Genomic DNA, 16341 nt, shown 5'->3' on the forward strand with positions numbered 1-16341 from the left:
CCGGGCAGACCATTCCAGAACTTTATCACTCTTTCAAGTGATTATCCAGTCCAACTCCTGGCCCTGCACTGCACCATCCCAAGAGTCACATCAGGTGCCTGAGAGTGTTGCCCAAACACTGCTTGAACTCTGTCAGGCTTGGTGGTGTGACCACTTCCCTGAGGAGCCTGTTCCAGTGCCCAACCAAGCTCTGGGTGAACTTCAACAAGAGAAAGTGATGGATTCTTATGAGATGCTGAAAAGCAGTGCCACAGAGGGGGCCCTGGGGGAAGGTTAAATCTGAGCCAGCAGTGCCCTGGCAGCCAGGAGGGCCAGCCCTGTCCTGGGGCCATCAGGCACAGCATCACAACTGGGCAAGGGAGGGGATTGTCCCCTCTGCTCTGGGCTGGGGCAGCCTCACCTCCAGTGCTGGGGGCAGTTTTGGTGCCACAATGTAAAAAGGACATTAAACTGTTAGAGAGTGTCCAAAGGAGAGCCATGAGGATGGCGAGGACAGTGGGGGGAAGCTGTGTGAGGAGGGGCTGAGGGCACTTGGTCTGTCCAGCCTGGAGGAGACTGAGGGGAGCCCTCATTGCATTCTGCAACTTCCTCATGAGGGGCAGGCAACGATCTCTTCTCTGTGGTGATCAGTGACGGCATCCAAGGGAAAGGTCTGAAGTTGTGTCAGGGGAGGTTTAGGTCAGATATTAGGAAAAAAAATGGTGTATGCATTTACATGTAAACTAAAAACTGAGTCTCGCTGAGTTTGATTGGTTGCCCTCTCTCTTTCTGTTTGATAGGGAGGACAAAGATGACCTTTTCTTCCTGCGTTTCTTGCTCAACTCGCTATTTGTTTCACAATTCATTCAATAGAATGGCCAGTTGTGTTTGAAATTCATTCAGATAATCTGCCCAAATCCTTTGGATCTAGATGGTTTGAGCCTGCTAATTTACATGGCAGCTCTAATTTTTTTAATGGCACTCTTAAAATCCTTTCTGTGAGCAGCCAGGTTTGCATGCGGGCCAGTCTCTCCCTTTCCTGGAACCTGCACTCTCTCATCAGAAGTATTTTGAACTCACTCTTTACTGGCACATGAACAGTAATCACCCACAGCCATTGAACAGTACAGAATATGTGAACTAACTATTCACAAACACACAAGCTCCCCTTCTCATTTGGAACAGGACAATTAGCAAAAAAACTTTGGTTATATCAAGCATGCAACTTTTCTCATTTATAAACAAAGAGTTTAAGTAATACTATACATGCCTACAGTAGGCACTTTAGAAAAAATACCATGGACATGATATTACATTTTGATGCCTGATTTTACATATCTGCACTATGAACAGTTTACTGTATAATAATGCAGTTACATTAAAAGCAAAAGAGAGTTATTTTGTTAAAGGATCCCCCAGTAGCAGCTGCCCATACACAGAGAACATGTGGTTCTGGACAACAGGCCCTGTGAAAGGCTAACCAAACATCTCAAAAAGGAAGTTTTCAGTTATCACAGTCCAAGTACATCATTTCTACTGGAAGGATATTGCAATCTGCAGATTAACCATGAATTAAATTTATATTAAAAAATAATATTCTGCATTTTACATGCTAAATTAAAACAGATGTAATTCAAGCCTTTGAAAGTAACTTTGGCTGGTGCTTCATTTATATCTAGAGCTAAAACAGACACTTTCTCAGGCATATGTGCCAAATTTGACTAATTCTTTCTGCTCCGTGTTTTAATTACTGTGTATGCTTTTCTGTTGCAGTTAGAAATATCCATTACACACTTGAACAGCCAACACTGTGAGAAAGCACATGCTTTTTTTTAAGCCTAGTGGTATTTCAAATTGTTATGTGATAATGGCAAAGCTCACAGATGCTTCTGCTGCTCACTTCTACAGTCTGTACACAGACACACCCCAGCATGACCCACAGCTGACCTTGGCTGCAGCAGCACAGCACACCCAGAGCAACCTTACAGATGTAGGAGCAGCTACTCAGCATCGTGCTCCACCTCAGGCTGAAACACCACTGCACTTCTCCTGCTACGGCACCTATGTTAAAGCCAACTTCAACAAACATTTTCCTCTCAAAGAAGACTGATTTGTTTGCAGTTAAGCTTCGTTGCATCCCCATCCCTCCTGTGCAAACACACAAAAGACATTCCAGCCAAGAACCCAGTTCCTGCAGCATAGCCCTGTACCAGCATCCTCAGGGAATCCCAACCTCCCAACGTACAGATTGAATTTCAGGGTCTAAATAAAACCTATTCCTTCAGTTCAAGAATTTATGTCAGACAACAAGTTTTGGAGATCACCCCTTCCAGTGCAAGTTCAAGGTTTCAGTTGCAAAGGTTTTCCACTTGCAAAGTTAAACAGAAGGAATTTCAAGTGCAAAAAACCCATGAACTGCTGCAATCCATTTCTTGTTTTACTTGGCTTAACTGCTGAGTTACCTCCCCAGGCAGCAGCTACAAGCTGTTAGTGGAATTGGAGTTTTAGATAATTTGGTGAGATCTTCCTGCAAAAACAGCGTTGTTCTGCTCCTTGGCTTTGTAGACCAAACCACATGATGAAGTCACTCCTAAATGTGTGTAGCACATACTATAGGTATGTGTGTACTTACACGATGTCTATGGTTAACACTGACAGATTAGTGAGCAAGTTTCCCCTGAACCAAACCAACAGTGTCAACACCAAATGCTTCGATGAGTCCACACTTCAAGAAAACAGGAACAGCTGCAAGCAGGAGAAGGTAATCACAGCTGTCTTAAAGTGAATTATGTGGAAGGATTTGCAGATTAGAAAAAAAAAAAACTAAGTGGATTTAGAGTAGCAATTTTTGAAAGTTTGAGATTTTTAAATAAGGATAAAATGTATACTTTTTAGAAAGTTATGAGTCAGACTCTCCACTCAGTTGTATAAGCAAGAAATTTTAACTCATCACAGATACATCAACAGAACTGTTTTTTACACCACTGTGGATTTGAAAAAGTAGAATTTGGCCAATTTTTTTCTCTAAGAGGAAATATGCCTTTGCATGTAGACTGGTAAAAATAAGACAAGCTATAGATGTAAAATGTTCATGTCCATTCTACCAATATTTACATAATAAATATTCTCCTCATTTCAGTAAAATTCAAAACAACTATGTGATAAGGTAAATTATTTTCTTAATGTGAAGAATATGCAAAGGACCTAATGCAATCTAGTTTTTGTGCTGTGAAAGTGTCCAGATTCAGATTGTATGGGGTTTTTGCAATCTGTTTCAGTGAAAGATGATGTTGCAAGCTGGAATAAATGGTATTTTCACATGTCCCTTCTAAAAGCAAACCATTCTGTGATTCCATGACCAAACAGAAGAATGCATCACTGTTCTCAGAGTGGATGATTCAAAATTACAGTGCTCCTTATGAACAGTGTCCACTACAAAAAAGACAGCATTTTATGCCATATTAGAAGGATTTTTCAGTAAGAATGTCTAAACAGGGAAATACGAGAGTGAACCAAAATATGAAAAGCTACTCAAAGCAAGTCTGAAATTACCAGACATTTTCCTAATGAACAAGTCACACACACGTTTGACCCACACTAAGCTTTACCATGAATATCTCTGCACCTCTGCTGTGGAGATTCAGGCACACCTAGGTCTAGATCCTGGCCTGGAGCACAAAACCAAGGGAGTACCAGCCCTGTGCCAGGAGACCTGCACTGCAAGATGACCCATGCACCCAAGTCCTGGAACTAGTTTCAGACACAGGACCTGGAGCATGGCCTTTTTCTTTATGGTGGCAGTGTTTGCCTGCTCTGAAACTTAGTGTTTACCTTTACAAAGCTGTGGAGCTGGGCTGTAGTCCCCTTTGTACAAGCAACAGCTTGCATGCTATGTTCTGTACAACTTTTCCAAAGCTTCACAAAATTCTAGACTGTCAAAGCATCAAAACCTCATTTTTTGCTTATTTTCAGACTCTTCCTCAGGAAGTACAGCATGTGAATCAAAACCTCTCTGCTTTGCCTGCCATTTGTGTATTTTTAATACATTTTAGGGTAGTAAATACTCAACTTTACCTTATGATAAAGGCTCTGTTTTGAAACATAGGTCTCAAAACCTTCAATACAGTCCTGAAAGAAAATAAGATCAAAGTTTTAAACTAGTATGCGTTTGGAAAGCTCTGAGTAGTCAGCACTTTCCATCTGTGATGCATATTCCTATTTTTATTGCATTCATTCCATAGAAGAAACACCTACCTGCAGTGCATTTCTTTCTCCCAGCTTATCAGTGCACGCCCTTGACCAAAGTACAAAAAACACCATTTACCAACACTCTGCAGGTGAAAAACTATTCCTCTGTATAAATTATACATCTTGGGAGCTCAACATTTCTTTCATGCTGAAAACCTATTCAAGCCTTCCCACATCTGTGGGCTAAGTGGTTTGCTCTAGCCAGGGGGGCCGACAATTGCTGATATTTCAAGAAACCTAATCTCTTAATGTTTGGGATCAGACGAAGGGTATGGCCATAAAAGAGACAGCTTGAAACAGGCCTAATCTCCAGCATATCTGAACCTACAGATGGCAGAGGCTCTGAGCTGCCACCAACATAGATTCCAGTCGGCCTGCCCAAGGGTGGTCTAAGCAGAGCTATTCCATCGCACACGGAATTCTCTCACGCCGGTATTTCTGTCCTGGGCAAGTAAAGAAAGGATTGGTGCCGGCTTGAACTGAGCATGCAGCACTTCCATGAAACAGCAGCAATGCAAGACTGCCAACCAGACAATATTCCTGCTCTGACTGTGCCTAAGTTCCTACGTTTTCACTTCCAGACTGCCAGTTTCCTTAGGGCTGCCACCTCACTGGTGACTCTGTGCCCGACCATTTCCTGACCGGACAAGCCCGTGCTGCCTTTCCCAGCTTAGTGTCACAGACACATTGATACTTTTATAGAGACACTGAACATTTTCTCAGGCAGCACTGAGCAGTGCTGGGACACAGAGCAGAGCCTCAGCTTCCCCATCCAGCCCACTCCATACGAGGATGAGTACAAATCCCTGTGTCCCCTCCAGCAGAGCAGTAAGCACTACAATCTTTCATTCCTTGTCAAATATGGGCATTTCCACCTCAGCTTAACTTGTCCCTACTCTGTGCTAATTGTAAAGGTTCTAAAACAAGTTTAAACTTTCAAGCTGGATTTTCAGTTGACTGCAAACTAAACCTAAGAGTCAGCACATGCACCCAAAGACCAAAAACAGTGATATACGATGTGCAACACAGGCGTCCTGAAGTGGTCCCTGAAACAAGAAAAGAGACCGCCCTGGCTGTTTGCAGAGCAGCAGTGTAACCAGAATTAATGAGTTCCAAGAGGGCTGATCTGAGGAGCTGAGAGCCCAAGAGAGGGCCATCCTCCCTGGAACACAGCACATCTGCAAAGCAGGATGTTTTCCAAGCGAAGAGCTGATGTGTTTTTCTGGTGAGGAAGCAGGAGGCGTAAGGATTATGGTTACTTTTGCAGGCCCTGGGAAGGTGGGGGAGGGAGGTCAGGCACATGGGGCACATTCACACAATTATCCAGGCACCAAAAAAAACAAAAAAGAAAAGCTATTCTGATCCCTCCTTCAGCAGAACAGCAGCAATGCTGAACAAGTCATGAATTCACTGCGTGGGAGTTGTTTCAGCTTTCTCAGGGAGCTTTTTCTGCCTATAATGCATATACTGGGTTATGTGTCTAGTGTGTCTTTCATTAACTTCTAGAGTCCAATTATAAGAGAAGGCTTATGGGACCTGGGGAACTGACAAAGCAAAGCTGATTTCCAGATTGGCATTTCAAGAGTTAAACTGAATTTTTCAAAAGTACTCATCACCATAAACTATTTAATAATAAATTAGCTGAAAGAAAAAAAAAGTGAGTTAAGGCTATCACTCCCCATTTAACTTGATTTAGCAGGTTAAAGGTCAGTTTTTAAATATCCCAAGACAGAAAGACTTTTGTTACTAAAGTTTCAAACACCAGAGCCCATTCTAACAGGTTGAATACTCATACCTATAATTAAAGTGTAGATTACAAGGGAAAAAGCAATACAGAAACCACTGAACAGAAAGTCAACATGACAAAATTAGTTCCATGCTCCTATTAGAAATCCCCTCTAAATATACCACAGCTTGGCTGAGGAACCAGCACCTAGCTATACACCTGAAAGAATCCAAGTGCAGTGTTTAGACAAAAAAGGGCCAAAAATTTGTATTTGCCAATAACTGAATTTTCATTTTAGTATCTGTGGTAATATGCTTGTTCTCTAAAAATGTGTCATTTAAGAAAGGAACTGAAAGTATAAGCCCAAAGACAACACAGAAGAATGTGGGAGTGCACCCTAAGGGGGCAGGCTGGAAACTTCCCACACAGCCACACCACAGACAACCAAGGTTGTGCCTCAAGAAATAAGAAGCCACAAAGATGACATTCAGGCAGATTATGGTGAGGAGCAAAGGACCCACCAAGGACTTTGGGACCAACAGGGAGTGCCCACAACACCTGCAGTGGCCACTCACTACCTGCTGCCAATAGCAAAGGATGCATTATTCTTCCTCATTAGGACCATCAAAGCCAGCTTTAAGGACAAGGCTGTACTTTAATTGCAGAATCTGACATTTACTACTGTACCTTTCCCAAACAATTCCACTTTGATAATTTGCCACATGTTAGGATACCTGAAAGAATTTAGAATGCAAGATTGTCATCAAAAGAACAGTAGATTGGACCAAAAATCTGGTGGCTGATTTAAAGGAAATAATTCCTCCCATTCTGAAGACATAAACTATAGACACAGTGCAGTTTTCTTTAAAGTTCTGGTATTAAGACTCTGCTTTTTATGACAGATCAATGCAACTTCAAGACAGTTGTTTCACACTGTGGTGCAGAAGATACATTTTGATTTTCATTGTTGAAGGCGAAAGTGGTTGTGATTGAACTTTTGATCTTTTTGACCAAACCCTACATCCTGAGACCTTTAAATCTTAAAAAAACAGCATATAATACTATTCTCCAACAAGGACTAAGTATTTCCTGGCAACATGAAAAGTTGAGTTTATGCCATGGGCACCTTACTTTTACCTAGCAGCTTTACACTTTACTTGTGCCTTACTTTTACCTAGTACTGCTGAAGCAGTGGCTGAACAGCACTCCTGAGCTCCTGCAAGGGACAAGCTTGCAGGTGACAGATGTAAGTTTATAATAAGGTGTGAACAAAGTTTCTACAGTCCTCTACAATATCAGAGAGTTGTGATACGACACAGGGGGCTCAGAGTTAGGGAATTCACTTAAAGGACAGCAGAGCACAGGGAACCTCTGCCAGGACTTCTGGCAGCTCAGTTCTCACCCTCTGGCTGCTCTTAGAGTGAGGCACTTGTCTGCATCACTGGGAATACACAACCATTTAGCAGCAGAAACAGAGATGATTCATGAATGCACATGAGCTGGTGTTTCCCATGGAACACAGACGACCGTGAGCAGCCAATTCTAAAAACGAAAATTTCTTATGTTTCTTTTTAGACATATTCACAATGATTGCCCTTGGCAAAAACCACAGTCTTTAAGGCAAAGTGAGCCCATGATCAAGCCAACAGGAAAGCACATGAGTTTTTTTTTTTTTTTTGAAACACATATTGTGAGTCAAGAAGTCAAACCCCATTATTTGCTGTTTAACAACATCACTGCCATAACCAGTAACCTTTACACAAGTTAATAAATTGATATGATATTCACATTAATTAAAAGGAAAACTCTGGACAATTTATTTCCACCATTTTCATCCCAGGTTTAACTTCCATCCCCTAAGACATTTGGGTTCTGATTTAAACTACTACAGGAGACAGCTTGAGTAGAGCTGATCAAAAAGTTTGTTTAAGATTTGTGGTAAACAAACAATTTTCTGCCAGAAGAGTTTCTGAAGATTTGAGCACTTTTCAGCCTTAACTGTGGGATAGGAGGAATGCCCCAAAGGGCTCCCATTCCACAGCACTTGCCTGAATTCCCAAAGCCCTGTCTCGCCAGGGTCATGGCAAACAGTGAAAAACAGATCTATTCTTTCACCAAGGTTCACTTCTTCATTCAGATGAACACTGATTAGGCAAAATAACTGCATGTTATAATTGTGACAGAGTGTAATGACTGCGCATGATGAAGAGAAAGTTCAGGACCCAAAGTTGATATCTAAGTGCCCACTTTCACACAGTCTCATAAAATTCAAAAAGCGCTTTTGATGATTTTCATCATTTTTTTAACAGTTGCACTGCCTGGGCTATTCAGAGTTTTAATGTAATAGCCACAATGTATTTTGCTGCTACTTTCTTCTCGTTACAGATGAAATGCCCAAGCCATATTCATTCAATACCACAGAGAAAAGAGAAACAAAGAAGAAAAGAGAAGAAAGGTCACTGTCAGGCCAAGATCAAGTCTGGAAAATTTCAGTTTGAGACATAAGCAGTTCAGGAAGTTATAAGCAACTGAAACAATAAAGGAATTATAAATGAAACACTGCAAGAATTTTAACTACAGCTCTTTTCCATGCTAACCAAGTATTATTTAATGTATTTCAACAGCATTCAGAAACTCTTCTTGACATGAATGATCTGTGCTTTCAAGATCACTCCCAACCTCCCTAAAAAAGCAGAAAACAGGGATGGTTGGTATTGGCCACAGCTTCAGCTGATGGAGGTCAGCACACTCCCTCACTTTCAGTTGCATTAGTGAGTCACAGGAAAAGCAACAAAAAGGAAACAACCCAAAACTTGTAACAGCAGATCTAGTTTACTTCTGCATTGCTTCCCCCAGCTCAGAAGTGGTGCCTCCTCCAGTCTCTCACCAGAGCAGATAATTGAACTGTGGCCTGCTCTTGCCTCCTGCAAGTCTCTTCCCAGTTGAAGAGAACTGGATGTGCAAATCCCAAGTTCAGTGTTTTTGTTCCCACCTCCTCTGAGCCCATTCCCATCATGTCCTTGCCCTGCTCCTGACAGGAGGGCCATGAATGGAATGAAGCCTAATCAAAATTATCCCTGTCTCTCCAAAACAGATCTATAATTGTGTGCAGAACAAATGCATCTTTATTTTTCCCTTCACTGTTCCAAACACAGGATCTAGAAAGGCATCCTATAATTGCTGAATTCCTGTTGAGATAATCCTAGAATGATCATTTTTACAAACAGTGCTCTGCTAAAAATTTCAGACATCAATGAAAATTCTGCATGCCACCTCAGGCATTTAACTGTCTACACCTACTGCAAAAAAAAAAACCAAAAAAAAAAAAAAAAAAAAAAACAAAAAAAACCCAAAAAACAAAAAAAAAACAAAACAAAAAAAAAGAACAACAAACAAAACAAAACAGAAAAAAAAAAACCAGAAAAAAAAAAAAAAAAAAAAAAAAAAAACAAACAACGAACAAAAACCAACCAACCAAAAAAAAAAAAAAGGCAAACAATGTTACTAGTGCAATGTGCTAGAGGAACTGCCACCAGCATCTTCACTTCTTTCCAAACACTGTGATACTGTGTTTCAGTCAAAAACTAGGTCATAAACTTCTCTATTGGAAAGTGTTTATAGCTGTTTGGACGGGATTATTCTGTTCAAGAGGTTAAAATAATAAAGGAAGCTTGCAAGAATACTTTTTCCAAACTCTTGGTAGGTCAATGCCAGTTTGGGAATTTGGCTCATCATTTATCCTTGTTTGGCTCCTCCAATCTCAATTTTTTGTTTGTTTGGACCTCCTTCTGGACAAATATAAAACTTACTATTTCATTTAATTAATAGGAGGGAGTCTATAGAAAAAAATATCTCCTTTATTCTAGTTCCAGAATCAGTTTTACAAAAACATTGTCAGAGTTTCCAGAAATGTTCAGATGTTAAGAGTCCTGCCAAAGTTTACAATCTATTTATATCCTGCTATATAAAAAAAAAAAAAAAAAAAAAAAAAATTAAAAAAAAGGCAAAAAAATCCCCACAACCTGCTCTGTTTTCACAATTTTATACAAATCTCTGGCAAGAAACAATCCACCTCCACATATTCACATGCATCCAGAGGATCTGTGGATAAGCCTTATTCTCCTTAGTCTAATCAAATTGTCCAATTCACTTTCTCCATTTCCAAAATCTCACAACACATTTTTCTCAGCCACTCCTCCCTGTTTTTCATGTTGTACAGGAAAACAAAGCAGATTCTCCCTTCTCCCCATCACATCTCCCTTTTGAAGGCTTAAATCAGCGAGCAAACCGTTCACCCACAGTTCTAGTATTACAAAGCTCTTTCATGTGACGTTCTTTCTTTTGGTCATTTTGTACCACAAAGCAAGTTCACTGCCCATCAGCCTCACAAAAGGGACTCAGGGGAAATCCTTTGCCCATTTTCTGGGGGCTTGAGTTTCCTCTAAGTGAACAAGCTGGTTGTGCAGTCTTTTACATGTTTTTCCATGAGTCATCAGAATGCACACAGTGGAGACATCCTTAAGTGAAATAGCCTTGAATGATATGCTTCATCCAATTTGCCCTGTATCTCATAAGGATTTAGCCCCAAATATGGACACAGAAGGGAAAATAAGGGCACTTGGGATAGAAAAAAGTGTACAACATTCATCTGGTTCTGTAATCACTTATTAAGTCCAAGATCTCCACTGTTTTTAACAAAAACAAAAATCAAGAGCAAAAATAAACCAAGCTTCTATCCAGCTGCATAAATTCTGTCTCCCAGATATTCTCTGCCAAGAAGGAGAATCAGAATAATTAGATTATTCTCCTTCAACTGGCTCTAAGATTTTAGCTAAGAGCTGTTTTACTTTCTGCTTGCTTTTACAGAATTTGAAATGCCTTTACGTGGAAAACTGTCCTATTCTGAATTCTGTATTTAGCACATTCACAGTCTCAAATTTTAGGTTTTCAGAGAGGCTCACTTTCAGCCTTTTCCAGTTCAGCAATCCTACCAAAATAGTTAACATCATATATATTGCATAGTGTTTTCCTGAGACTTTATCTAAGCGAGTCAGGTAGATTTATGCAATATTCACACATTCTTCTATAACCTCAACACATCCAGTGCAACATGAACAGTCAGGTACTCAGTGCAGTGATATTGCTGCAAGGCATCATTGGGCCATTCCTTTGTTTTTTTTTCTTTTAGTCCATCTAAAGTTTCTATGAACCCAAAAGCAATGTTTTAAATGTAGAAAAGAAAAACAGCAAGAAAAACTATAGTTCAGTTCTGATTAATGGTGCTATATTTTAATGTCTTGCTGGGAGGCTCCACCCATTGAGTATGTATCCTCAGGATATTTTAAATTTATGGTAGTTTCTTCCAAACAATTTTGAATCCTGTCAGGGAAAAAAATGGCAGGATGACTGCCTAGCAGATGACATAGCATCTTCTCTGTAGCTTTCTCTAACACTAGGAGGTACAGAACATAAACCCCAAATTCCTATTAAAATCATGGGAAATAAACTAAAAGATGAAAGTAAGACAGGTCCAAGCAGCTGCCTCAAACCTATTCATTAGGAAGGCACTAGCAGTAGGAGGGCCAAAGAAAGCCCACAGTTTCATTTCACTTCAAGGAAATCTTAGTCTAGCTGCTTTTTAAACTCTCTTTAAAGCTTTGCACCCATCATCTTTTCCTACCACTGTAGCAGAAAAGGCTCAATTCAACTCCTGAGTCTCCTGGCATGTCAACCCAGTCTCCAGGTTAAATGTAATTAGCAAGTAAGAGGTTCAAAACTAACTTCAGGAACTATTTGTTTCCTCCCTCTCGGAATTCAGCTGGGGCATCCAGAACAGTACAAAGTGACAGAGCCTAAAAATCCACCTGGGATCAAATCATAACCTCACAAATCCACAGAAAGGGAAAGCACAGCCAAGACTACCCATCAAAGAAGCCAGCACTGGCACATCTCGGGGCCTCTCGCTGGCCAGAGTGATCCCGAGATGCATTAGAAAGTCTCTTTTCCCTGCCCAGCACTCGAAGAAGGAGTCAGAGCTCTTCATTTCTTGGTCTCAAGGTTGTTTATTGTTCCTTATCTATAAAATATTTTCTCCTGTCTAGCTGAGATCCATTCAGCAAGACAGTCCAGGCACTCTGCCTGCTCCCAGGGTGATGTTATGTCTTTATACTAAAAATTATGTATACATTGTTTACAATTGCTTTCCAATAGTTATCACCTATGTTAGACAGTGAGCTTCTACTCTAAACCAATCCAAAAGTGCCAACATCACAGCAGAAGATGGAGGCCAAGAACAAGAAGGAGAAAGGCTGGACACATCCAGATTCCTCCACCTTGCGCACTGAACCCCTATTCTAGAAAACCCCAAAATCTACTTTTTCACCTCATGATAAATTCACAATCATCCTACTTAACTGTTGTGGCCTGTAGATCTTCATCTAAAGTTGGTAACTTGCTCCACAAGTCATAATCAAAACCACAGGCATCTTAAGCTCTGTGCCAAAGTCTCTGAGCCCCCTAGCAGGGGTCTTGGCTGCTCAAGACAGTCAGAGGGATGTCCTAGGTTCCAACAGACACAGATGTCCATCTGTGGAGCCTGAGAGGTGGATCTGGAAAGCAATCACATGCTCCACTCTCCTTTTCTTGGCACCAGCCATCAGTCACTCCGTGGAACAGGAGGCCACTATGCCTTCCCTAAATCTCTATGCCTAACCTGGTCCTTGATCCACAGATATATATTTATGCTCTTGCACCCTGCAAGTTGGAAAATAAAGTAAACTCCAGGGTCTTTCCTTTGTATATTTTGTGTCCTTGCCTTAAGACAAGTCTTTAACACATCTGGCTCCAACCTGAACACAGAGCAGTCTCCACCACGTCTGTCCTCACAATGCTCTCACAGAGGAGGAGGAGACAAGGGCAGCTGGGAAGCCAAAGATGCCAAATCCCACGTGTGACTCGAAACAGCCCTCACACATAAGGCCAAGCCTTTTTCTGTAGCTGAAACGTGCACTCAGCAGTACCCAGCTTCCCTTTGGAGCACGGGCAGCTCCACCCTGCCAGCACAGCAAGGTGATCCTCAGGCACACAGAAAGGTCAATTTAGCCCTGGGAATATCAGAGTTGTGCAAAAAAAAAACCACCCTGGACACACTATTTTCTCTACCAGAAATACAAGCATGTTGATACCTAGGCACTTATTTCCCACTGATATGGAAACTAAAGATTTTGTCCGTGTTTTCTCACGAAGCTTGTGGCACAGCAAGCATTAAATCAATACCAACTTTCGCTTGCCTTTGTGCAGGCTTTTACAGGCTTGCATTAACTTCCAAGGATATCAAAAACTTGACAACTATATCCTGAATTGGCACAGCCTTAAAGAACAAGTTAAGTTACCCAAACCACACAAGAAATGCTGAAATCATTTTTATATTCAAACCTACAGTTGTAACCATCGATGTGAAATAAAATTCTTAAGGAAATTTATACAGTAGCAAGGGTAAAGACAGCAGCAGCATCTGTTACCAGGGTTACCAAATCTAGAAGGAAAACAAGAAACCTGCTGACACTGATTTACAGAGAGATATATGTAAACATTCATGTAGACAAGAGATTTATATTTTATATTCAGTGAATTTTAGTGGTGTAACATTAAATACTGCTGCTATTGAAGCTGAACCAAAACAATGTGAGGAAAGTTAATGAGCAGCCATACCAAATGGCATATATCTGATTTCTTACCTGAAGTGTATTCTGTTCATCCATCCATCATTACTGCTGTCCCACAACAATGCTTCAGCAACCACATAAAAAGATCTGGTAAGCTCCTAAGTGTTTAAAAAGAAATAGCATGTTACACAATATAAAAGCCACCAAATCCATTGCAAATAGAAAAATACTATTTCAGAATTCAGTGTGACACTGAATTTGCAAGGATTTTTTTTTGTTTCCATGATTTCGAATTTCTCCATGCATTCAAAACTGTGATACATTTTGCTGAGGCAGAATCAGAGCCACAAGTAACACAATTACTTACAAGACTAATTATAGATGAAACACATCTACATGACATATAAAAATAGAAGAATCAAAAGAGAAACAGTAATCCACAGCTGGTTTGATCATTTGGCACCTATGCTGCATCTACCTATTCACTTGTTGATACTAATCCACAGTAGTTCTAGAGAAGTTTTTCAGTTCTCACAGGAAAAGAAATAACATTCCCAAATTATGGTTGCATTTTATAGAAAGAATTACTTATGCTAAATGTGAAATACATCTTTCCTTAATACTCTTTATTTTCAGTTGGAAAGCTCTGTGTTTAATGTCCAGGTACAAGAAATACTTTAAAATTCTGGACACAGCTATGTTTAGTCCTGCGTTTTGACTTTAGAACCGCAAGATGAGTACATTAAAAAGCTCTGCAACTTACATCAGTTAAATGGTATCTCTGCAAAATCTTCTTTTTATAAATCAAATATTGAATTGGAAGAAATGGGCACTGCTGGTATTACATGTCTGCTTGATTAACCGAGTAACAATGTAGTCGGGAAATTAACCTTTCAGATTTCACAGACTGCAGTTAACTCCCATGACTGCAAGCATAGCACCATAAACTGCATGGACAAAACATGCTTTCCAGGGCACAGGAAAAGAAAGTCCTTCTTCATAGCAGCACACAGATCTTACAAAGCACAGCATGCTATATTGTGAGCTACCTCTGTAGCACACATCTCCTCCCTGCTGCACATTATAAAACTATCTCCATCAGGTCTAAGGGGCACAATGCAATCTCCACATAGGTCCCACTCAATTTCCAGCAATCTGCAACACATGGAAAAACATTCTGATTTCTGCTGCTTCAGTGCAGTTGCTCCTCATGGACAGTCCAGCTGCCTCCTCCTGTAATACAGGCTTAGCAAAGCATTGCTCAGGATAGGGCTACAACTGTGTTTGCCTGTACTTCATTTACAAAGAAATGAAGCTTACAAAATCCACAAGCAGAAACCCATTTCATCATATACAAAACTTGAAATGCTTTATCTAATTCTAGCTTTTCTATTCTATGTCTTTCCACATCACCTCAATTTTACATAACTGCCTAAAGGCCTAGAGAACCTCACCCCATATTATGCAGCAGAGGCTTCAGTGTGTCTCTGTGTTAAGAAATAAAATACAGTAGGATCAGGTAACATTCTTATTTCATTAGTGACTCCTCTGATATTTCTTCTCTTTACAAATTAAATCAATAAATCAATCAGATAAATGTAAGTTAGCCTTATCCAGAATGCATCTCATAAACTTGGTGTACATTCAAGCTATTACACAGCAGCAGGAGACCCTAAATTACAGTTCCCTATTCACATTTAAATCCCACTGGTGTGAATTCAACAATGAGCCAATGAAGACCTAACATATATAGAGACACCTGACAGTTGTACAATTACCTGCAGTGGCTTTGATCTAAAATTTTCATCTTATAACACTAAGGTTCTGAAAATCCAGCCAAAATATCAGTCAACTTTTTCCAAAATACATGCTGTTAAAACTGGAGTCTCTTCCAATAGAATATCTGCAATTTCTCTGCAAGGAGATCCAACGTCACTGAAGAATGTAGGAAAAACAGAAACCTCTCTAAAGCACAAGCTGCCTACCTGAATTTAAGGCATTAAAAAAACCAAAAAACAACATGATAAAATTAGTTGATAGAAGAGCATACCTAATTTATTTAACTGCAATTCCTAACTTTAGAGGATAATTGCCACTTGTGACTAATTAAAGCCACATTAAGTATTGAACAAGAGACCATCAAAAACATTCAGCACAAAGAGTGCTGGAGCAAGGGTATAGCAAAGAACAAAAGTTCGTGTGGAATTCTATTCAGACTGTGGCTCCTAGGCCATCCCTATGGACTGTTGGTAGTCTCTACAGTTTCAGAAGGTGCTCCACAAAATAATGATAAGGAGGGAAAAAAAACAAAACTACATTCCTGAGTGTGCAAGCAACAAAACTGGAGAGAAATAAAATGAGTAGGTCACCAGTCAAAGCTGAGTGTGATTCTCATCTGGTAATAAATGAGAAACATTGTTGAAACAAAGCACAATGTTATCCAGACATTTTTCTTTTATGTGAAAAAAGTAAAAGTATTAGGTTACCTACTGGTGAAAGACAGATTGATGAATACTTTTACAAGTTATATTTCTTTGAAAATATATCCTAGGCACATAAACATGCCTCATAGGGACAAAATCTTTGAAGCAAAAATAAGGAACACAAAAGCACACAACAGAACCCAAAATGCTTTCCAGCTTTTGGTGTCAAGTGTGGGCCCAAGCAGAACCACAGACCATTTTTGGGAGACCAGTCTTCATGCCTTGGCTTCAACACCAGGAG

General features: G+C 40.2%; 1 protein-coding gene across 9 annotated transcripts in view; it reads right to left on the reverse strand.

The window, feature by feature from the left end:
* The window catches only part of LOC134420058 (uncharacterized), a 261128-nt gene that overhangs the window by 166616 nt on the left and 78171 nt on the right, over positions 1–16341 (reverse strand). For all 9 annotated transcript variants that reach the window (XR_010028241.1, XR_010028233.1, XR_010028237.1 and 6 more), the window contains one exon: positions 13690–13775. Coding sequence is in view for 1 of the 9 variants with exons in the window: in XM_063159764.1 (XP_063015834.1) it covers positions 13690–13775 (86 nt within the window). In the remaining 8 variants the exon portion in view is untranslated. The remainder of the gene's footprint in view (positions 1–13689; positions 13776–16341) is intronic.

Source organism: Melospiza melodia, chromosome 1 (assembly GCF_035770615.1).
Source record: "Melospiza melodia melodia isolate bMelMel2 chromosome 1, bMelMel2.pri, whole genome shotgun sequence".
Lineage (NCBI taxonomy): Eukaryota > Metazoa > Chordata > Aves > Passeriformes > Passerellidae > Melospiza > Melospiza melodia.